Source organism: Hydra viridissima, unplaced genomic scaffold (genome assembly GCF_058129835.1).
Source record: "Hydra viridissima isolate aposymbiotic clone 2 unplaced genomic scaffold, HvirCarnegie_v1 scaffold_2, whole genome shotgun sequence".
NCBI lineage: Eukaryota > Metazoa > Cnidaria > Hydrozoa > Anthoathecata > Hydridae > Hydra > Hydra viridissima.
Genome location: NW_028324301.1, coordinates 1,741,097 through 1,765,626, shown reverse-complemented (window position 1 = coordinate 1,765,626; position 24,530 = coordinate 1,741,097). Strand labels below are relative to the sequence as shown.

General features: G+C 28.3%; 2 protein-coding genes and 3 long non-coding RNA genes across 18 annotated transcripts; 2 read left to right on the top strand and 3 right to left on the bottom strand.

Annotated features, from left to right (window-relative positions):
- Positions 1–2,170: 2,170 nt before the first annotated feature.
- On the bottom strand, positions 2,171–5,748 carry LOC145190817 (galanin receptor 2a-like). Of its 4 annotated transcripts, none has more exons than XM_090077890.1 (3): positions 5,557–5,692; positions 4,527–4,613; positions 2,171–4,113 (listed from the first exon to the last, which is right to left on the bottom strand). In XM_090077890.1, exon 3 carries the CDS (start codon positions 4,091–4,093, stop codon positions 3,068–3,070), a length of 1,026 nt encoding a protein of 341 aa, XP_089934016.1. In that variant the 5' UTR covers positions 4,094–4,113; positions 4,527–4,613; positions 5,557–5,692; the 3' UTR covers positions 2,171–3,067. The 4 variants fall into 4 exon arrangements, with proteins under 4 accessions (XP_089934016.1, XP_089934014.1, XP_089934015.1 ...); XM_090077888.1 differs by having other exon boundaries at positions 2,171–4,257; positions 5,557–5,691; XM_090077889.1 differs by lacking the exon at positions 4,527–4,613 and having other exon boundaries at positions 5,557–5,748.
- Positions 5,730–17,447, top strand: LOC149891513 (uncharacterized). The gene is made up of 3 exons (XR_016449655.1): positions 5,730–5,817; positions 12,234–12,263; positions 17,138–17,447. It is a non-coding gene; the product is annotated as an uncharacterized LOC149891513 (long non-coding RNA).
- On the top strand, positions 6,328–9,744 carry LOC149891515 (uncharacterized). 2 transcript variants are annotated; one of them, XR_016449654.1, is made up of 3 exons: positions 6,328–6,563; positions 9,160–9,216; positions 9,316–9,744. It is a non-coding gene; the product is annotated as an uncharacterized LOC149891515 (long non-coding RNA). The 2 variants fall into 2 exon arrangements; XR_016449653.1 differs by having other exon boundaries at positions 7,238–9,744.
- LOC149891514 (uncharacterized) lies at positions 9,101–11,569 on the bottom strand. Of its 3 annotated transcripts, XR_016449652.1 has the most exons (3): positions 11,413–11,569; positions 10,342–10,424; positions 9,101–9,663 (listed from the first exon to the last, which is right to left on the bottom strand). It is a non-coding gene; the product is annotated as an uncharacterized LOC149891514 (long non-coding RNA). The 3 variants fall into 3 exon arrangements; XR_016449650.1 differs by lacking the exon at positions 11,413–11,569 and having other exon boundaries at positions 10,342–10,797; XR_016449651.1 differs by lacking the exon at positions 11,413–11,569 and having other exon boundaries at positions 9,101–9,642; positions 10,342–10,797.
- LOC145190788 (galanin receptor 2a-like) lies at positions 12,682–24,277 on the bottom strand. Of its 8 annotated transcripts, XM_090077882.1 has the most exons (4): positions 23,879–24,277; positions 22,637–22,734; positions 22,337–22,436; positions 12,682–14,337 (listed from the first exon to the last, which is right to left on the bottom strand). In XM_090077882.1, exons 2-4 carry the CDS (start codon positions 22,694–22,696, stop codon positions 13,172–13,174), a joined length of 1,326 nt encoding a protein of 441 aa, XP_089934008.1. In that variant the 5' UTR covers positions 22,697–22,734; positions 23,879–24,277; the 3' UTR covers positions 12,682–13,171. The 8 variants fall into 8 exon arrangements, 7 of the variants coding, with proteins under 7 accessions (XP_089934008.1, XP_089934013.1, XP_089934009.1 ...); XM_090077887.1 differs by lacking the exons at positions 22,337–22,436; positions 22,637–22,734 and adding an exon at positions 20,676–20,748; XM_090077883.1 differs by lacking the exons at positions 22,337–22,436; positions 22,637–22,734 and adding an exon at positions 15,464–15,543 and having other exon boundaries at positions 23,879–24,276.
- Positions 24,278–24,530: the final 253 nt, after the last annotated feature.

The window sequence follows — 24,530 nt, the reverse complement described above, 5'->3', positions numbered from 1 at the left end:
GGGTTTTTCCCTTGACAAAGTCCAGGCGAGTCATTTAAAAAGAAAATGATTCTACCAACATGTCTCTTTAATAGAGAAACGCTATAAAGGGAAATGGTTACCTAGTAGACTATTGCTCGATGTTGCAACGCGATGCCCCTGACGCGCCATACTAACGAAAAGCTTACGTCAAACACGTTAAGTGATTATATAAACTTTTTGCAAGAGTTGTATTGTTGTTTACTATAGTGTACATACCTCATTTATGAGTTGCTTTATCAATACTTTAAGTTACATCGTAAAATATATCGAATATATATTATAAGATAAATATTTTCTGCAAAAAAAACATATCAATAACCAATTAAACAACTCACAATTTTTCAAAAAAATGAGGGGTGATTGACATTCAAGTTTGAATTCAAGTTTGAAATCTACTCAGTCAGATAAAAAAGGTATCGGCTTTCATGACATTTTTTTAAACTTCAAGTTTATTGTACTAAGTTATTGTTAAAAAAATACAATACTTGAATTACTTTGCAAACTGTACGGTACAAATTTCTGAAATCTTATTGCCGAATGTTTTAAAATTCATTCTACAGCGGAAAAATGGTCCTTCAATATTATGCTGGTTTTACCGACCTTCCGATTTTCGACAACATTATACCGACCTTCCGACCTTCCGACCTTCTTGGCTTTTTGATTATGAAGCAAATATAGCCATGTAAAGGTCTGATTAAATTGAGCTGTGCAGATATAAAAGAAAATCAGTATAAAGCATTTCGTTTGAAAGACAAATCAGACAATTTTGACCACATTGGCTAAATATTCTAAACAGGCTACAAACACCAGAGAGTGAGTATAAGTTGCTATTTGAGAATCTTGTGTGATAAATGTTGTATCTTTTTGATTAATAGGTCAAACGCATCTCGTTTTTTGACCAATATATTTTTGATTTTTGTATGCAGTTTGTTTTTATCAAATATAAAATTTTTAGTAACATTAAATTAATGTTCTTGCATAGTTTAGGAAGCAACGAAAAAAAGAGAAAATATTTTTTTCGACAGGTTTGATTAAAAAATGCTTTTTTATTGTAAACTAGTTTTTTTTGAAGTTTTACAAACGATAATATTTATGAGTTCTCTCAAGATTCCTTATTTTTCTAAGAAAAACTCCTGTAATGTCCAAATTCCTTATTTTTCCAAGAAAAAACTCCTGTAATGTCCAAATTCCTTATTTTTCCAAGAAAAAACTCCTGTAATGTCCAAATTCCTTATTTTTCCAAGAAAAAACTCCTGTAATGAGTGCTGTCTAATAATATTGTGATTATAAATACAAAATTCAGGGGGTGTTCAGAGGGGCCTTCAATTTTAATTTTATGAGTTCTATGAGAAAAGTTTTAGTTATGCTTAATTTTTTTTTACACTTGATGAATATAACAAATTCTATTCGAGGAATATAATTATTTAATCTTTTTCATTTGTTTTCAGAGTTTCGAGCTGTTTTAAACAAATATTTATATCCCTATGAAAATAAAGTTTGTGTGATTAGCGAACAAAAATCTAAAAGTTGGAAGCAATGTTTAAGTTATATACACAAACAAGAAAAAGCGTTCGTGTGTATTCGCTGAGACTAAGACTAGGAAATTTAAGAATATTTGATCGTCGGGCTTCTTGTAAAGTAGGAATACCAAATAAAAGTCTATTGAATTCAAAAAGTGCTTCCTGTAGAAAGCTTATTAGCCATGATTAGTACTCAATGAAGATGATCCAAATGGGAGAATGGAGTTCACCAAATGGTACTTATGAAGATAATCAATAGTTTAAAAAGACAACGATACATTTAAGCTACTAGTACAATTAAAGGTATAGTGCGGCTTCAGTCCTCTTTTGCTCTGCTTCAACTTATTGCAGCCATTCCAAATATTCACAAAGGTGAAAATTTTATTATAAAAGGTACACGTTAAAATTGTGCTGAAAAAACTTAACAAGCACTTGTGAAAGGTGGATTCTGCAAAGTCCTGTAAAATAACCTGTCCTCTTACCACTAAACTGGTTATCATTGAAATTTCTTAAGAATAATTTCCAAACACCAAACTAATAATTCTCAATGTTTGTAATTCTATTTCTTTTGAGTTTCAGTAATGTTTAGACCAAAATGGAATTCAGGTAGAAGTAGAAAAAAAATTATATAGCATAACTAAATATATTATTTCAAAAAAATGCTATTAACTAAAGTCTTTTACAATCATTTAAAATGTGGCTACATTCTCCTACGACACCCTGTATGTACATGGGCATCTAATGTAACAATGTTAGGAACTTTATCATCAAACAAAATTATAAGATTCAACCGAAGCAAAGGTCTAAAAAGATTTGATCTGTAACCGTTTACGTCAGTGGGTACTGTTGTAAACTGTTTGTGGACTTAAATTAGGATATATTAAATTAGTATATTTATTATGCATACAACAGATAGTCTTTATAATGAAAACGCTTCTTAAAACAATACGGAGATTAAAGCAATTTTAGAGACGCCATGTTGTGGAAGAAAAAGTAATTTATGCGCAAATAATACTTTCAATAGCGTTGGATATGTTTGTTTCTGACAGACCAAATACATCGTCTGAAAGTTTTGCTTGATTCCATTTTCCCAAAGATTTTCTTTTTAATGCTAGATTAGTTCTACTATTTTTATTACATTACAGAACAGAGTGTGTTTATTTATTCTTTTCAGTAGGTTCGGATATATCAACCAATTGTTTGTTCAGCATACTTGTCTGACTTTTGAAGTTTGAAACTCCGGATGTTTATTGCATTGTTTGAAACTCCGGATATTTAATCTGTTATTTGAGCACAAAAACAAACCAGAAGTAAAGATAAAGTTCTCTGGGACTGAGAATAGACAAAGCTGCAATATACAGTAAACAACTTAATAACGCGAAACGTAGTAAACACAGGTGGAGAATGAACTGTTTGAAGTAAATTAAAACATGATACTAAACTTTTTTCTGAAAAAGTTTTGATTTTATTGCAATTCATTTAAGAAATAAAAAAATAAAATCTGTGTTAAAAAAATTGAGTCGTTTTCAATCATCGTCCAACAGTGTGTTTTCGATCTCCATTTTATTTATAATTTCATTGAAATATTTGCTATTTCTAACTTTTACGCACGTTTCAACGCTTATCGTTGATAATCTACTGCCAGGAATATAACTATGCCTATTTTTAGAGAAAAAACCAACTTCCTTGTTGAATTTCTTGTAGTTGAAAAGAAAAATTGTAAGCGTTCTAAAAAGATCTTTAAACGATGATCGAAATTCGGTGTTGAAAATGTTGTATATAATAGGATTTATTGCGGAATGAGTGTATAAAATCAAATAGCAAGCTATCTTTGTGATATAACTAGTTTTCTCGTTCATATTTACAGCTCCAAACTCAACGCATAGCCCAAAAATATGATAGGGTAAAATGCAGGCAGCAAACGTCAATGTGATTATACAAAGAAGTTTTACAACCTTTTTCGTTTCTTGCTGCTTCCTTCTACAATTGTTGTTGTCAGCCTTTTTTCGGTAACATAGTTCGCGTATTATATAAATGTAAGCTAAACTTATAATTGTTAATGGAAACACGTACTGAAATAAAAATATTGCAATAGTATAAGTTCGCCTCTGTTTATCTGTCCATTTCTCTTCGCAAATTTGTATCCCATTCGCATCTTCAGAATAATTTAAGACCGACATGTAAGGGATTACAACTACAAAGCTACAAATCCAAATGATTCCAATTAAAATTTTAGCAATAAAAATGTTCGGTTGTCGGTTAAAAGGCTTCACAATTGCCCAAAACCTTGAAAAGCTAAGCGCAACCAGAGTGAAAACTGAACCATAAACAGAAGACGTTTGCAACGGGTAAAATATCGAGCAGAAGGTCTTTCCGTAAATCCATTTCCCGTTGTTCAACTCCATAGGAATTTCCAGCGGAATGGATAATAGGGCAACCCACAAGTCCGCAATCGACAAGTTTAAAATCATCCAGTTAGTAAAAGTTTGCATTCGTCTTTTTTTCGTTACAACCAGTACAACAATTATGTTTCCACAAAATGCGACGACCATAATGATAACAAGCAGAGTAACTATAATGATAATATGACTTTGATCATTTTCTAAAGCTTTTTGCTCAGTTGAATTTTGAATATTCATTATCAACAAACGCTAATTTAATTCTTCATCAGATATTTCCAAGTAAAATGTCCAATACCAGTTCTTTTTAAATATGACTAAATACAAACAAAAGAAAACAAATATTTTATAAACAAAGATTAATATTTTTAGTTAATATTTATTTTTTTCCTTCAAAAATAAACTTCGTCATCCGAGTTCTTTAAACATTGGTATAATCCGAATTAAATCCGATGGCTAAGAATCGAAAGTTGAAAATTTTCAAGTGTTTTATAAAATTTCCTTTTCATTTTGCGCAAAAATGAATAGGAAAAAATCATTTTAACAATCTTTGTTAATTTGTATTGCTATGTATTTTGCAGCTCACATTTAATTTGTCATCGTATTTCCCCAGCTGATTTTGCATAATCGGCCTTGTTAAAATGTTGTGGAGCTGCAGTCGTCAATGTCTTCTCTATAAATGAAAATTATGCTTTAAAAACAAAAAAATTAAAGATAATAACATGTTTTTTCAAAGCCAATCAGTTTTCTAACTAATCTTTAGCAGGAGAAATCAAATGGACTTGAATAGTAGTAATTTCTTTGAATATTAATTTGGCAATTATTGTATTTCAATCGTTGTATCGTTGTTAAGTTGTTTTCCATGTGAAACTGAACTATTTTTTATCTTGGCAAACGTACAAAATAGTTTCTTTAATGGAACCTTGACTAATTTTGCATGCCACATATTTTCGATGTCAAACAATTTTGTTATAATCCACACTAATCTTAATTTAGATAAAAAACTAATACGTGCTTTAAGGTGCACGAATAAATTTTAAAACGCCCATTGTGTACGTTAATTTGCGATGTGAGCTATATGTCATCATTGCTGATTGCATAATCTAAACTAATTTTAAAAATCTTCTTTTGTCTGTAGTTGTAGCTGATATCTAAGGTAAATTTTTATATGGGTATTATCAGTTACAGGACAGCGAGACAATAACTTACAGCAAAAAAAAATCGTCTTATAATGTGATATAACTTTTGTTAAAACTTTGTTAAAATTGTAATTATATATATAAATTTTGTTAGTTAATTATTAATTAAATATGCATATTCGGAAAAAAGACATTAAATTAAAATCAATAAGTAAAATACAAAATAGACAATATCTCGATGTAACAATTGCAGTTGATTAAGTACTTGAAATAAAAACTTTACCCATCAAAAGGTCTTTTAAAAAAGTAAGAATAAAACATCCTATTACAAAAAATTCTAGAGAAATTTAAAGAGTTGGCTGAATTCGGCATTAGTTTAAAAGTTTTGATGCTTTTTTTTTTTTTTTAACAAAGTGCGTAAACAATGAACACATCGAGTTCATTTAAACACGAAATCAGAATTTATTTAAAGTTTACCTTTTTTTTTTTTAAACAAAATTAAAAAATTTTGTAACATTTCTTTCTCGGCATTCTTTCTTACTTTGTCATGATGCTTGATTGCGTTCTTATTTCTCTCATACAAAATTTACGTAAAACCTTTAATGATTAATCAAGAAATTGTTGAAGCTTATTATTAACGTTGGATTAATATGAAACATCACTATAAACGATTGATCAAACAGATTTTTATATTGCCGAATGTAAAGATAGATCTTCACTAGAAAATCACACATAAAGGTAAACTTATTAAAGATAAATTATAAATTTAATGTAAAATTTTTTAAATTAACATTAATTAATTAAAATAAAAAAAAAAAAAAAAAAAAAAAAAAAAAGAATAAAAAGTCCTAATTCAAATTTTTTAAGCAAAATGAGCCGTATTAACTTAACGTTTGCATTTTTTCCTTCAATGAACTAAGCCGTGACACACTTATCAAGATTCTTTCGATAAGTGGTTCGTGGTGGAAGTTCATTGATAAAGGATGATTCTAAAGAATGAAGTGGGTAACTAGTCAATAATGCATTCGAGTACATATTCTCCATGGTATTTTTATTTAAAAGAGAGGCTGGTTTTTTTTTTTGTATGGGATAGCTTTTTTTGTTTTGAAATTTGGGGGCGTGAAGCATGTTATACAAAACCAAACTTTCCTCGGCAAAAAAATCTGTTTTGAAGTGGGGTTTTCTTTTATTGTATTGGCTTTCTGAATCTATTTACTAAAACATGAGTATTTCCTTCGCATCAATGCTTAATATGAGAACTAAATGGTTTTTAATTGCGGAGCGTGCGTGCAGATTTAGTGTTATGAATTTTTAAATTTAATTGTTTTTTATCTAATGTGAATTAAGAATAACAATTGTGATTTTTTTTATTTCCATTAACGAAAAATTCAGAAAAACATTTAAAAATATAAACACGCATAAAATTTATGCGTTGACCAGTGAAGGATTATGTTTTTTCTTTTGAAAAACATACTTTTCAGGGTGTAAGTTACATTAAAATTAATTAGATTAATACTTAACATAAATATTTTAATTATCACCGTAGGGGGGGAGCAGACAAATGCAACATTTTAAATTTATAATGCTTCGAAGATTTAATAGGTTCGGAAGAATGTTTTAGGTTTTCTTTATTGTAGCTTTCACTTTTTATTAGGTGCTTAGAAGTACTTTAAATGTAATGTAAGTTACATTAAAATTAATTAGATTAATACTTAACATAAATATTTTAATTATCACCGTAGGGGGGGAGCAGACAAATGCAACATTTTAAATTTATAATGCTTCGAAGATTTAATAGGTTCGGAAGAATGTTTTAGGTTTTCTTTATTGTAGCTTTCACTTTTTATTAGGTGCTTAGAAGTACTTTACAAGCGTACTTATCAAATTTTATGTCTGAGAATCAGAAACATAACGTTTAGTGATTACAAATTTGCTTTTATGAATTTATTAAAATAAATCATTGTCTTCATTTCCTTAGTCCATTTAGATTTCTAGTTTCTTTCTTTCATTTAAGTTTAAGCCAGTGGTTCTTTCGATGACTCATCGATATTATTTTTCATAAGCAAAGAATTTTACCTATAAAACATATTATCGATGAACTCAATCGCATATTTTAACCCGCGCATTTCTTTTCTCTCCATCCTTCTTCTATATTTAGATACGGAGAAGATGAAATAAAGAATATGCTGCCAAGGCAACCAAAATAAGTATAAACAAATATACATTAAAGAACACGTCCACTAACATTTATCAGAATTTAGTAAAAAGTGATCAAAATTGAGCTTTTTAAATAAAACTTTACAAAAAATGATATGAAAGGAAAATGAATCTTTAAAAAATTTAACTGTAAGAGAAATAAAATGTCAAATGAAAAAAACAGAATTTTCGCTCACGAAATAGCAGATCTGCACAAGTTTTAAGCAAAAAAAACGGTTGAAAAAGTGTTGTTTTTAAAAATCTTCTTACAAAAGACTTTAAGTTGTCAAATATGGATGGTATTAAATGTCCCACATCATGGATCTTGCATATGGTTTTATTTATGGTTTATGTAGACTCGTAAACATTTAATACCGTAGACTAAAATTAAGCCTAAAAATGTCATTGTTCAATATTCTTTACCGTTAACTGGCAATATTTGGAAAACTGGTTGGGATATTTGGGGTACTAAAATTTTAAATGCATTGAATATTTTTAAACTTTAGATATTTTTAGTGTAAGAATTAAATGTATTATTAGCGTGAGAATTAAAAAAACATGTTAACATCTTTTTATTTGTAACCTTAAGAATTTAAACAATTCAAACAACTTTATCCAAGTGAACATTCAAATTAAATAATGAGATTGGTCTCGCTTAATACAAAGATTATTTAACCGGACAAATTTAGCTTGTTTTTGAAGGTTTTTGCATCGGATTACTTTCCATACGCAGCAGTAAGCTTCAAAATCTTCACCGTATCTCCAATGGAATCTCCAAAAGCTAAAAGTTTTTTAATTGTATACACAAGAAAAAGCATTAGAAACTTAATGGTTGTTTAGATACCTTTAATGGCGACGAAAACAATTTAATTTTTTTTATTTCTTGTAACGTACTTATGTACTTATAATGTATGAATTGTATTTTTGTTTATCCGGAGTCAGCTATTCAGGAAATATTAATTCTCCAAAGAATGTTAAATGGCGCATTTCATGGTTCTTTCGTGAATTTTAACAATAAAAAGAAGTGCCCTTCAATTACTTAAATTAAAAAAATGCTGCTAACTTAAAATACTTTTGGTGCCTTAAGTATCCTAAAGCATACCGGAAAATATCTCAGAAAGTAGTCATGCTAATATTTTGGTTAGGAAGCTACTTGCTATCGAAACCAAATAAGATCTCTTTAAAGTAATTCCTCAATTGAGGGAGGGGAGGGGACACAACTTGTAACGCTTAACAAAGATTTTCGATTTTTTTTCTTATCTGCAAGATTAAAATTAGCATATAATTAACGTAAAATTACCATAAAATTGTCGCAAATTTGACGTAAATTTGACGTAAAATTAACTTATAGCTTAATATAATTAATGTATAATTAACACATAAATAACATCTAGTTTTGACATTAACATTTCAATAATAGTAACTGATATTTTACAAACAAAAAAATTTTAATTTGTCTCCAGCAACCTAACTGGAAGGTACTTAAATTTTACTTATATTTACATTTTCGTCAATATTTTTACAATTTTACTTATTGTAAAATTGTAAAAATATTGACTCAGCTTTAATTCCTAAAACTCCACCGTCATTTCTAATTCACTCATTTACTTCATCTTTTTCTTAGCTCTTCTTGCTCACTCTGAAAAAATGAATTATATGATAAATATGAGTGATGAGTTAATTTTTATGCTGATATTGCTATCTATACACTGTATTCTGGTCTTTAATTTCTACTAGTGGCCACGCTATACAAATTAACTACTTCCGCAACCGTGAAATACTTTTAAAACGCATTCGCCAAGAAAGTAATTAACGATATAACAACTTTTTATTTCCTTAGTGCTTTATTTCCTTTTACTGCTCAATTAAAATTTTTGTTTATAGGTAAAGTTACATATGTATTGTTATTTATATAAAAATAGCTATGTCGTCCGGGCACAGGTAATTATTTGTTTTGTTTTCCTTACTTCTGTAGTGCTTCCGTTTGTCATATATTAATTACCGATTGTGATTACAAATAAATTCGTAAATAATATTTAGTTGTCACAAAAAGTACTTTGCAAAATGATTGCAAAATGTAAAATTAATACCACAATGCCTTGTGCCATTCTGCAACATTACTTATAAATCAATCGTTCAGCACGTCAATGCTTGGCCACATGTTTAAAAAGTTGTCAAGAACATGTTTATGGAGCTTTGATGGGATGTCATTACCCACCCACCGTATTAACTAAGTATTGATCTTTCCAATTACCACTTGTTCTGGATGCGGAGCAGCACTTCATTTCTTACAAAGAAGCCAAAAATTGGATCAATCCTTTGATCGCTTTAAAAGACCAGAAACCTTTTCATCGCGGAATCTGTACGCTGGAAAAATGGGAGTCATATCTAATAAATGATAATATTTTGAATAATATAAATTACATAAATTTCTCTGAGTAAAGCTTCAAAGATACAAAAAAAAAAAAACGTAAAAACTTATTTGCACATCCAAAAATAGTTCATGCAGCATTTGTATATGTATTTCAGCAGTATTTATTTACATAAACAAAATGGTAGAAAGGTTGTTCATAGTAAACAAATACGTTTTAATCTGCAGTTTACTTGTAGAAAATTATTTTAAAAGAAAGTATTTACTGTAAGTTTTTTATTATTCAGGAAATTTTCATAAGTAAAATTTCCCCTAAAAAATTCTCTCAAAAAATTTAGAGGTGGAAGGAGGAGTGCATAACCCTAATGTTCCCCTCTCTTTGTGCAAACTCTATGCGAAAGCCCCTGCTTTTAAAGTCAGGCTCCAATTTCTTTGAGTACACTGCTAAATTACATAGCAATATCCATTTTTATCTCTTCTTTTTAACACGGCAAATGCTATCTCGCTAAAATGCTCCCAAGCAACAAGATATGTAAATAGGGACCCTGCAAGGCTAAAGTTAAACTAATGAAGATAAAAAGATCTATACATAAATCTATAGATAAAACCAATTATAGATCTCAGGTGATAAAGTTATTCTTTTTAAGATACTTTTTAAAAAGCTCAGAAAGATTTTTTATTTTTATAATACTTACTTTTTAGAAAATGATAATAAAAAAGCTCTTTTTTAACAGGCTGCGGCGATGTTGACAATTGTTGTTATTGAAGTTCACCCTTTCTAAAAAAAAAAATCTTAGGATTTTTCAGAAGATGTGTGGAATATTTAAAAAAGCGTTCAATAAATTTAAATAATCTTTTTCATATGATAAAAATTGTCACGAGGATCAAATACCACTTGAGTTTTTGCATGGAAACAAGTTTCTTGGAAAGATTTAAAACTATAACATAATAACTTGTGTAATGAATGAACGCAGTGTTCTCTTAAAAGTATCACGTGGTTATTTTCTTTCAGAAAAAATAATTTATTAGTTGACTTTTTACATTTATCACTAAATTATTAAGTAAATTTCGTTTTAGTTTTCACAAACATTTTGGTTTAAATTTGAAGATAATATCAACAGCAACGATGATAAACGTTAATTTATTGAGAAACCTAAAAAACAAATGCTCCTACGCTTTCGTATCCCAAATCTTCTCTTAAATTTTATATATATATATATATATATATATATATATATATATATATATATATATATATATATATATATATATATATATATATATATATATACTTTCATGTTGTATAAGATTGAAACGAACTTTTTTTTTTAAAAAAAAACTTGACTTTAAAAAAAAAAAACTTTGACAATATTATTCACAACTTTGAAGAATATTGCATCAAATGCTGCGAGTAGCTTTGAAATTTAAAATGTGTGTAAAAAGAGATATTTAGAGGTAGATTTTCAGTAACAGAAAGTTTTTTATATTCTTAAAATAACTTATGATTAATATACTTATATATATATATATATATATATAATCATAAAAAACGGATTTAACTATGTTTTTCTTTTTGAAGGGCACAAGTTTCCAATTATCTTACCCGAATAAACTAAGATAATAATTATCGTGCGCTTATGTGTTAATGTGTTTTGAAACTGTTCAAAGCTAATTTTCCTAATTTCTATTGTGACATATTAAAACCTTATTGAAATTTTTAACATAATTCGTTGCAATTCTAAATTCTATATTAAACAAATGATTACTTTTCATTCAATAGATGACGAAGATTACTTTGTTGTATAAAAGTGACATCTCTCACCGTATGCAAAACGTCTTCTGTCCTTTATATGTAATCTTGATTGAAAAAATTTTAATAAATTTTTAACATAATGATATATGAGATAGTTAAGAAGGAAGTCTTTACAGACTTTTTATTAAGCGAGTTGAACTATAAGTGTAAAATTTTACATAGGTTTTCTAATTAAAATCAAAAGATTGAAGTCCTCCTATAGTTTCGTTCTATTTAGGCTTTTTGTCAGGCAAGTAATTATAAGCTTCAAATATGCTTTTCATAAGTATATTGTGCTTTCAAAATGTTTGTACATGGGCGTCCGCAGTAGGAGGGAAGAAAAGTTTTTTTTTTTTTTTTTGTCTAACACACCCCATTGGCTTCCTCAGATCTTTCATCTACTTAAATAAAATATTTACAAAGTCCGTTGAATAGATACAGTTAAGAGCGTTTATAAGTGAGGCTATGATTAACGCGTTTATGATTACATGAATTTAAATTTAGAATAGAGTTACAAATAATTTTGTGCAAAAATTTTTCCTGGAAAAAGTTCTTTTCGGAAATTAGCTTTTAAAGCGTAGAAAAAAAATTTAACAGTGAAAAAGCAAATTCTGGCGACCCTTATTTAGTTTTCCCCTTTAGACACCTCTGTTTATGTGTTGAAGCTGCGTTTACTTTTTGAAGCTGTCATTTTTTGCTCATATGATTGTTCAGCATTTTTTCAATTTGCAATTTTTCTGCTCTTTTTTGGAATATGAAGCTTCTTATTTAAACTTAGGTTTTACCCTTTTTTAGTTCAATGATTGTACACTACATTGGGTATTTGTAAGTAGATTACCCTTTGCATTATGTGTTTATAAATAAGTATAAATAAATAATAAGTATAAATGCTTTTTTTAAACAGTTTTATGATGATAAGTAAGAGTTTCTACTGATTAAGTTCTAGTAAAATTCAACTATTTTCTTTATCAGAGCATCTACAAACGTGAGCTTGTTCATAATTATAGAAAAATCAAACAAAAGACATTTTTAAAGAAATTTAAAAAGGTGTTGATAAGTTCAGAACTCGCTCATACTTATATGTGCTCTATTTCTATTTACTCATTACATCTTTATTTACTCGCTCCTCTTCCTATTTGTTTGGTCCGCCTCCGTTTGGTTTGTTCTTCATTCTACTTACTTGATCCTCCTCTTATTTGTTTGGTTTTAATTTTGTTTGCATAATCCTCCTCTTGTTTATTCATTTCTTTTTTTATTTGCTTGTTCCTTGTGTTTTTTAATCATAATGGTTTTATCATCATTATCGTCATCATCATCATCATCATCATCATCATCATCATCATCATCATCATCATCATCATCATCATCATCGTCATCGTCATCGTCATCGTCATCGTCATCGTCATCGTCATCGTCATCATCATCGTCATCGTTATCATCATCATCTTCATCATCGTCATCGTCATCGTCGTTATTGTTAATCATCATCATCATCATTAATAATCAATCATCATCACCACTAATCATTTACGCTGCAAACTACCAAAAATTAACTTTACGAATAATTTTCTTTTTATTTCATTCAATTTTGAATAAAAAACTTTAAAATTTTAACATTTTATTAAATATTTAAAAAACATTTTTGAAAAAAAAATAATTTTCATGCTTTCAATAAACTCGACCTAAAAAATATATATATAACATAAATTATATGTAACAGAACTGCGGTTAAGCTATGGTGCTTCCATACTTTCAACGGTTATCAGAGTACGGTGCGCCATTTTACTTATAGCTTGTGTAATAAAACGACTATTTCTAATTTTGGTGCAAGTCTCCTCACTGTACCGTGATAATCTACTACTCGGAATGTAACTTTGTCTTCTCTTTGAAAAGAATCCAATATTATTTTCCAAATCTTTATGATAGAAAATACAAATGATCAATGTTCTGTAAAGCTCTTTGAACGAGTCTCGGAATTCGGCGTTAAAAATGTTATATATAATAGGATTGAGCGCTGAATTTGTATATAAGAAAATATAACAAGCTATGTGCACAATATAGTTCTCATTGTCATCTACCCCCCCAAACTCAACGCATAGAGCAAAAATATGATAAGGTAAAACACAGACAGCAAACGTCAATGTGATAATGCAAAGAAGTTTTACAACCTTTTTCGTTTCTTGCTGCTTTAATTTGCAATTGTTATTTTCAGCTGTTTTTCTATAGCATAGTTCACGTATAATATATACGTAAGCTATACTTATAATTGTTAACGGAAACACGTACTGAAATAAAAATATTGCAATAGTATAAGTTCGCCTCTGTTTATCTGTCCATTTCTCTTCGCAAGTTTGTATCCCATTCGCATCTTCAGAATAATTTAAGACCGACATGTAAGGGATTACAACTACAAAGCTACAAATCCAAATGATCCCAATTAAAATCTTGGCAACAAGAATGTTCGGTTGTCGGTTAAAAGGCTTCACAATTGCCCAAAACCTTGAAAAGCTAAGCGCAACCAGAGTGAAAACTGAACCATAAACAGAAGACGTTTGCAACGGGTAAAATATCGAGCAGAAGGTCTTTCCGTAAATCCATTTCCCGTTGTTCAACTCCATAGGAATTTCCAGTGGAATGGATAAAAGGGCAACCCACAAGTCCGCAATCGACAAGTTTAAAATCATCCAGTTAGTAAAAGTTTGCATTCGTCTTTTTTTCGTTACAATAATAACAACAATTAAGTTACCAAACAAACTAATAACCATAATAATTACCAACAGTGTAACTATGACAATAGCTTGCATTCGATCATCCTCTGGTTCACTTGTACTGTTTCTAAAATGCTCCTTCATAGATGAATCTAATGACGTGTTGTAGGAATCATTAATAGCCTTCATTTCTAGGGGGAAAAAAGGAAAAAACTAAAATGTTTAAAGTTATATATTATGCAATAAACAGCTAAGAAATGTTATACAATAAAAAGCCGCATAAAGTTTGTGCGTTTCCTTCTAAAAGGTTAATTGATTATTTTAAATGCATTTTGATATTGACGAAGACTGGACGAGATTGTTTTAAAACCTCTAAAAAATTATCGCAAGCTTATAATTTGTTTAAAAGACAAACAATCCCCACAAACCAGCGGAAACGTCAGAAAATTTGTAATCTTTACACGATACGAAATGCGACCCACGTTAACTCCATTTTGGACAATTTAAATTGTAGGTTTTTATCATTATACTTAGCACGTGCTATTGCCTTTTACAGTTCCGAAGAACTGTGGAAAGTTTGTACAGCAGATAAATATAATGTAACATCTTCTGAATTGTATTAGCGTGAAACTATTGTACACCCCGTAGTCTTTCATTTCTTTGTTTCGTTTAGAGAAAAGTACTGTTTCTCTATACTTTTATTTACGTCATTTGAGTTTCATACATTAATTTAAATTTTTGCTAATTAAAGGTTTCAAAATTTTGCGTTCAAACATCTTTTTTTTCTTGTTTATTTTTAATGAATTTATAGTTGTTTTGAAGATTAGATTTCGTCATTATTCGCGCTTAAATCGTTTTATTTTAGCGAATTGTGTTTGCCTAAGAATCTGACAAGAGAGTTACACAAATATTTATGACATCGAAATATTTTCGGCCCATCTGTCTGTAGGACTAAACTAGATTTGTTCAGAAACCAATTCTGCGCTTTTGCTACGTTTGCTTCTTGTTTGAATCTGGTTCGTAGTTTATCGCAGCAGTTTTTTTCACTTTATAAATTTTTAATTTTTTACTCGATAGAAAGTTATTGCAAAGAAAATTATTGCAGAAAAATGACAGGAGACTTCATAATTAAGCAGCTTGCATCACAGATATATGCCAACAAATTCACCATATGTCTTCAACAGTATTTGAAGCCCAAACCATGAGGCATATTTGTATTATTTTCTGGTGAATTAAAAATTATTTTACTTCACCAAAGACTTAAATAAAAAAAAAAAAACAAAAAAAAAATAAAAAAACAATTTTTTTCTTCCTTACGTAAAAAAATTGCCATTCAAGCTCCGTGCATCACGTTCCACAGACGATTATCATCGTAAGAGTTTCTTTTGCGGAAATACCTGTCGGGATTTTACGCGCACAAGTTATAACACGTCGCACAAACGGAATAAATAATTATTTTTAATTGATTCAGTTCAATTTCTTAAGATACCAAACAAATTTTCAATATAAGCAATTCCAAAACAAATATATCGTGGGCAAGGATAAAAAAAGTTGCAAAAATTATCTAACAACAAGTTAATAAAAAATTTTCAGCAAAGAGAAAAAATGAATGAAGATGAAAGTATCTATTAAAATTTTTTGTAGTCTGAAGCACAAGATAAAAAACAATACACCTGCTTCAGTTACATTGGCGAGTTTCTAATTAATGCAAAAGAAACAGTTTGAGTTAGCTTTTGTATAAAGAACATTCTGTTATCTATTTTTCATTCCACTTTTTTTTTAATGCTATTTAATATCTTTATTTGCGAAAAAAATTTCATCACATGAATTAATCAAAAATCATTACCAGCAGGATTCGCAGTAAAAAAGTAAAGATATTTTTCGATTGAATATCTATTAAATAAAAATATAACGCGAGAGAAAGGAAATTCACAAACTCCAATCAACATATCGCCAGTTTTACCATTTTTAAATATAAAACTTTAAAAAGTTTAAAAGATTAAAGAAAAAAAGAAAAAAAAAAAAAAAAAAACAGAAAAAGATGTCTATTATTTAAATAAGTGTTTTACGTCTATTGTTTTACAAGATAACAACACAAGTTTATAAGATTGAATTCTGATGAATCAAGATATCTTCTAATGGATTATCGAGATCTTATCTTATGTTGTTGTAAAATACGACATGTCTTTTCTAAATTTGTCATATTTTTAGAAAAATAATTGAAATAATTGAATCTCGAACTTCTGAAAAACAACGTCAGAGTTTTGAGGGCGCTGGCTTATATATTACATATTGCATATATTGCATATATTGTATATATTGTTACCAATTGCAATTTATAAAGTTTTTTTAAATTTGTGGTCAGAAATCTTTTTAAAAATCTTACAGTTAAATTTTTTACTTACATATTTTTCTTGTCTATTAATCACATTTAAAAAAAACAAAAAAAAAAAAAAAAACTTAAAATGATGATAACGATAAAAAGTGATTCTACTGCTTCTGCGATCTGATATTTTATTCAGCCTTTCAGAGGACTTATTTAAAACACTTTTCATGGAACGCCGTGTATTGAAAGTTAGCTTGCAAATTCACTTGAAAAAGCTGACAAAATGATTATGTTTTTTTTTTGTTATAACGTTTGCATTTGCATTAGTAGATTTATTTACGCAGAGCTACATGTTTGATGCATTATTTACAAACAAACACGAAATGCTAGAAGTTACTTATCCAGTTCGTTAATATGTATCTCAGAACTTTTATCTTTCGAACGGTTCAGGGAAACAATAAATTATTCCCGGAGTTTATCAAAGTTTTGAAATACGTTATTGAATTCATATTTTTAGATTTTCGGACCGCATTTATTTGCTTAATATTTCACTGGTTTACACATTATTAAATCAATACACTTTAGGAAATAGCTTGTCATGACTAATTAACTATTTAATTTTACCTTTTGCCTTTCATTATACTTTTTCGGATGACGATGATTAGATGATGATTATGACAGCAATAAAATGGAGAAGATTAAACGTATAAGTATAAAGAAGAGCAAGATCTCATCATCAAAGATCGGTTCCTCAAGCAAGAAAAATATTAGCAGTACTAATATTTATTTATTAATTTTTATCAGGGCGTCGAGCTTGACAACTTTAAGTCCCTATTTTCATTTTTCAAAACAAATAAGATTCTGCGTTTTATTTTTGTCGCTCTTAATTATCGTCGTTTACCGTACGTCGTTTATTGTACGTACTGGAGGTTTATAGATGCGTAATTAGTTAAGAAAACCATTGAAAAATGTTTCCCAGATCATAAAAATTTTCATAAATTTATCTTAATAAACTTTTATCGAAAGTGTAAAAAATATTTCTAATCTTTAATATCAACTTGTTTTTCAAATTATTTAGTTAATATATTCTGATGGCGAAAAGGGTTGGTTTAAGTTCTTTTGTAATGTTAGAAATAGATATATAGCTAGTTATTTGAGGGATTTTCTATGGAACTACGTTGTAAATTATTTATCCTTGTTCGCACTTAATAATTTATATAATAAAGGAAAATACGCTGCCACATCCTTTATGATATGGATGAAATTTAGAAATCCCTTTTTTATTAGCACGAATGACTTTTCACGAGGATTAAAAGTGAGTTTAGGAAAATTTCTGTTTTAAATAGTCACAGCGGTTCTCTGAGATTTAAAGCGTGGTTTACAAAGCCGAACTTCTTTGGAGTTTTGTTTAGACTTTTCCGCGAACATTTTAATTTTCTCCATAACGGAAGAATTTCTTTCCGTAGAAATTTAACAATTTTTAAACTTTTAAAATCTCTTTCCGTAAAACTACTTCGAATCAACTATTATTTTTGGTAATAAAGTTTTTACCTCGGTTAATTTTGAATTTCTTTAAAAAACGTGATGATGACGTATAGAAAAAAGCTGAAATTATTTACTAATATAACTCCGTATCACACAGACGTTTTTAATAAGCACCAGATCTTGATAAAACTCGAGCAATTTCAAACAAGAAGTTACCTATTATTTATAGGAGCAACTGTTAAACCTACATTTTTAAAAAAACCCACAAAACGACAGCATTTTTTGTAAATTCTTTCCAAAATGCTTTTAAAATGTTTTTTTCTCATTTTAAGTCACGAGAAAAATGACGAACTTTCTTTCGAGTTTTTGTTTTTATATAATTGAAAGTCGCTTTTTTATAACGAAAAGGTTAATTTAACTTTAGGCATTATTTTCGCCCTAAAAGATTAAGTAAAGGAATTTTATGCCAGATGTCAAATTATAAACAATCTGTTCATATTTCTTAATGTCAAGCCTAAATATTTTTACTTTTCTGTTCCAATATGTTTAATGCGTAAATTTTGTAATATCTAGCGTTCTAACGCTAATTTTTCTAGAAATTACCTCAGTAGATTCCAAAATTTCTCCTTTTGCGGATTAACAAAGATGTGTTTTTTTCACTGAAAAGTTTTAGAATGTAAATTAATTCCTCTTACTAAATTTTTGACATGATTAAATGCACCCTACAAATATTTACAAATTTAATTCCACCACGTTTTTCAGTCATTTTACAAACAAATGTGTACGACGGACATAAATTATATTTTTACAAACAAATGTGTACGACGGACATAAATTATGTTTTTTGTAGTTATCTTTTGCTTTTTCATCAGTAATGTGCTTGAAATGATCTTTGCGTTGTTTGCAGCTTTTAAATTTTTACTAAATATTTCATCATTTTTTCGGAGACAATATATGTCTCGATGTTTTTAAATAGTTCTTCAATTTCTTTCTCTTGAGTTTTTCTGCATGAGAAAATATTTGATAGCTTATACCAATACTTCAATTGTTTATCCAACTGCGGAAAAATATTTTTTTATGTCTTAATTTTGAAACTCCTAAAGTCTTACAAATTGTTTATTAAAAATATCATAAAAAACGTAAATATACGATAATTATTAATAATAAAAAAACAGGTCAAGAGGCTGCGTTTGGTCGTCTTTATAAATGACGGTCGAGACATAAGCTAACAACATTCCTAAGATGTTTTTTAGCGCAACATACAATAGAAATTTTGAGATTATCCTTTCAACGCTAGCTGCAAAGTGTCTGGTACCATAGCAACTGACAAAAAAGTTTCATAGCAACTAATAAAAAGTACCATAGCAACTAATGAAACGGTGCCCCTATAATCATGAGTTATAAAAAAGGGAAGCGAAGGCTTGTCGTAGTTGTCTGTGAGAGTTTTTTTTTTTGCTTAATGTTTTAGAAAAAAAAAAAAAAAAAAATCTGTGTAATCGGAAGCTTTGCATCAAACACCAGAACGTGTTTACCTTTTTCAAAACGTAGGAATCGTTGGAAATATCAGTAGCAAACTTGTGCTATTGTATGACATTTGCGTATACTATGTCACGTGACATGAACTCCTCTTTAGAAACAAGTCACAAATTAAAATGCTGAATGCTGAATTGAAGTCCTTTTGAGTCCTGATTTCCAGTCTTAATAAATTTTATCGTCAAATGAGGGATCATCATAGAGATTTATTATTTAAGATTTTAATGCTCAGGATTTTTTTAATGACGAAGAGGAATATTTAAATTTTGAGACCGTCTTTTTTTTGTCATTAATATGGACATCAAATTAAATAAACATTGATCATCTCAAAAAAATTAGTTTTTATTATAACATCTTGTTGTAATAAGCTTAATTAAAATAATATTTATTTAGTATTCAAATAAATCAAATATAATTTGGTTTTTCACACTTAATCAAATTATTTCATATAATCTGATTGTCCCGCTCGATGTCGTTTTCATAACTCAAAATGTGTGAAAGTCACATGCTGTGAAAATTGCGTTGTTATTTAGATTTACGACTTATAAAACTTGCATTTTTTTAAGCCACCTATTATATCTTCGCTCTGATCAAAGAGACCTTAAAATCTGCTTGCTCTAACTTTTGCCTAAGCTACTTCATATAACGTCACTAAAAATTAGCCTTAAGCGCAAATCTCAGACGTTTGAAACAACGGTTTTATGAGCAATAAGTTGTTGAGAAGTCACCAATCCAAGGTCAGGAAAAGCTCCAGTTGACGAAATATTAAAAATTTAAGGCATTTAAAAAGGTTTTTGTAAAGCTCTTCTCGTCCTCTTTTAAGGATAATTTTGAGGATTGCATTTATAGGATTACAAAGGCAAATCCTGCTAATTTTTGTTACTTTTTAGGAAAGGACCAAAACAGAAAAAGAGGTTTCTAATAAAATTATTTTAAATCTTGAATTCAAAAATTAAAAATGATTTTTTTAACGTCCTTAAGATAATGAATTCAACTGATAACATAATTCCTATTAATGATGGTCTTTTTTTTGCAACGAATCTTTGTGTAGCAAAAGAAATTAACACTTATTTGGGTTGCAAAGATTTTTTTTTTTTTTTAATACCAAAATTTAAATGAAAGAAAAAGTAAAACAAAAAAAAAAAAACAAAAAAAAAAAAAAAAAAAAATAGAAAAAAAATTTACTTTGTTACAGATTTTGGTATGAAAAGTTTTTTCTTCGGTGAATTCGTTTTTTTGTTTGTTATTTGCTTTTTCACTGAAGAGATGATAAACAAAATAAATAAAGGAAGTTAAAAGAAGATTAAAGATGAGTTTAAAGGGAACAAAATGTAACAGAAATATTTTTAGAGATAAACAAATTTCTTGTACCATTATTATTATTTTAAATTTTTAGTCTTTATAATACATAAGTATTTTTTAAAATCTAAAATACGAAAAAACCTCGGAGAATTGTTATTGAACGTGATTTAAGAAGTTAAACATTAAAACGGTTGTTGAAGTCTAAAATTTCCTAATATTAAAAAAAACTTAGTGTTTTACATTAAAGTGTAAATCTTTAAAGGACGAGTTTTTAAACCAGAACATTAAAAAAATCATGCGAAGAATTAACAACTCCATTGCTATATATTCTTATTCCAAAACTGTTGTGCAACTTTCCGTTAATCTTCTTAAAATACAACTTCCTTTTACTAATTGCGAAACGTTTTAACGTCACAATTCGATCACGTGACCTATTCCTTCGAACTTAATCTACGAAAAGATTTGCAATTAAGACAACCGATTCGCCCTGTGCATTTCTGCGTCGTAAAAAAAGTTGCAAACGAAAGTCAGTTTTGGTTTGCGAGAATTGTTCTATTTTTGAGCATATTATACTTTTTTTTTCGTACTATAAAGTGTCAAAAAATATTTTCAATAAGGAATCGACTAAAACAGCCGTTATTGACTTGTGATAAATAATCGAGATTTGTCCACAATTTAAATCATACACTCTGCAATAGAATTAGAAAACTAAAAATCTATAGACTACAGTCACACTATTCCATTTTCGTCTACAAGAATTAACTGCTGCTTGATTTACTTTCTTCGATGGTTGAAAACTGTGCGAACATAGTAGAAATATTATGAATATTTTTCTTATAACTATAGTAACTTTATGGTAGTTATGGCAACTTTAGAATATTCTAAATGTTCAGCATGTGTTTTATTTTAAAACTGTTCTCAAGCCTTCGGAAAATGAAAATCAAGAAAGTCTATTTTAAAGATGAAATAGCGCACAAAGAGAAATTCAGACAGAAATGCGAGTTTTTTTCTTTTTCGGAACGTCTCTGAAGCTGGCTATAAGTTTTCAGAATAAAATATAAGAACTTATAAAGTGTAAGGCATGAATAATTCAAGAACGGCAATGCTGAAAATAATTACACAAGCTCGAGTTCCGTTAATCTAAAACATCTTCATTTTGTGCGCATTCTAATGACGTTTCTGCTGCTGTAACTGTTGCTTTTGTTGACGTCTTTTTAAAAAAAAAAAAACGAAGAGTACGGACCTGCGAAATATTATGTTAACATAAATTGGCGAATCTTTTTTTAGCTAAAATGTTAACTATTTTGTTTTCTAACGCGTTTAAGACCAACATGTTTTTTTTAACTTACTCAACGACGAAGTTTGTTTTCTGGGCTATTTTGAATGTATTCCCTGGAGATAAAAGCATGACCAACGCAAACAATGAATTTTAACGTTAGGGAATATGTTTATGAAGTAAATACTATTACTCTAGCTAATCTTCAACTGCTAAATAGATTTTTCTAAAAGCTATAAAAAATTACGTATTTAAACAAAAAACATACCTAAGTTATCTTCCATTTTAATTTCAACTTTAACTTCGCTTGGTAGATATGAATTAATCATGACGTTTATCCAAAAAAAATCTAAGCGATGGTACTCTAACTATTTAAAAGAGGAATTTTTTGAAGAAACCAAATTTTATCGAAAACTTCATAAGAAGCCATAAAAATTTCCTTTGATTTTAGACTAATGTATAAAAAAATATAAAATTGATAATGAAAATGTTTTGTTTCAGACAAGATTACTAAATATTTCATAGCAAATAAATAACTTTATTTATATAAAACAATCTTTAGAAGTACCTTAACGTAAATACGGGGGAAAGAATTTGTTAACACTTGTATATTTTTAAGATAGCGCATCTTTGAAATGACTGCTCATGAACGGAATTGAGATCTTTCTAAAGGCATTAAACCCAGAGACTGTAATGGTTTAGAAAAGCAAAAGATAGGTACGTTTGGTAAGGTAGTTATAAACAATCTTTAGTTTAAATACGTTTAAGAAATGTTTAAATTTTTCCTTAAAAGAATACAATCATTTTTATTTTGAGGTTTTCAGTTTTCTTCACAACATAAAAATATTAAAAATTTCTTTTGTGACAAATTTATGCGGTGCATTTATACAAGCGCATGAAAATATAAGTCAAAGTAGATCAAGTATACCAGGCATATCGCTTTTGTTTGAAAAACAGGAATTCATTACTTTCTTTAGTCGCACGGAATTGAAACTTTTTTAATTATGTGGAATATTTAATAGATATAAAAAGATATATAAATATAAAAAGATTTTGGACGTTTATTAATGATATAAATATTTTTAATTATACTTCTAATTTTATATATATATTTTTCATTATCTAGTAGTATGATAAAACTTGGTAAAAATTTTTAAAGAAAAATTCTAAAATTTTATTATTTATCTGTATTTTATTAATAAAATATTTTTAACTGCCGCAATTCAACTGCAGACCCAATAAAAGTATTTTGAGAGATTTAACGATGTCTTAAAAGTTAATTTTTAAATTTTAAATTTTTAATCATTTTACTTTTTACTTTAAGTTTCAAACGATAATTATACTCATGGTAATAATTGTAATTATAATAGCAATAAAAACTTTACTTCTTGCAATTCAAAACAAAAAAAAAAAAAAAAAATCGCTCTTCAGACAATTCCAGCTTCGTATTTTTATCGTAAAATTTTGTATTGGGTGTACAAATAAATAAATAAGTATGTATATATATATATATATATATATATATATATATATATATATATATATATATATATATATATATATATATATATATATATATATATAAGTATATATATTTTTATTAATATTAACTAAAGACCCAGAAAATTACTTAGATAACATATAAAAATTGCATTCACATAAAATTTAATCTGAAAAACGCACAAGCGAATCCATTTTTTAGTAAAAGTGTTGACCTCACTGGCTTTGACAATTGCCAATATCTTATCTATTATAATAAGTGTAAGAATTTATGAGCTACATTTTAGCAAAAAAGACAAACAATTCTTACCGTATGTAACAACCAAAGCTCTTCTGAACCGATATCTAGAGTTCTTTGACGATAGACATCGCAGAGAAAGACTTCAACAGCGCAGTGAATTATAAAAAAGCTCCGACTATCTCACTAATCCAAAAACAATCGTCAATTTATTTTTAATTTTTTTAAATCGTTCAAGTTTATTTGAATAATATTCGATTCTCGAAGTCAACACAAATGAAACCCAACGGTTTCTTTAGTAAGTGATTGAATATCATTCAACGTGTATTTATGGAGCACGCAAAAGGAAAAAAGAAGAGTACATTAAACTCTTACAAATGAGGTCAAAAACGTTGGAATAAAAACAACGATTTTTTTATGTGAACTACTGACGTTTTACCACGATGTTATTTTTTCACGATGTTATTTAAATCGACATTCAGTTAGAAGGTCTTTTTAATGCATAAGTAATAAAATTACAGATTGGTATTTTTTCATTTACTATTATTCATGTTTTATTTATACTTTATTGCTTATTGATACTTCTGTTGCGAAAATATGAAGGCAATGAATAAAATTGATCTTTGCTGTATTCAATAATGATCGAAGCTATCTTTAGCGTATTTATTTAAATTCTAGATGTCTACATATTTTAATTATGCGTTTACATAAATATAACTACATC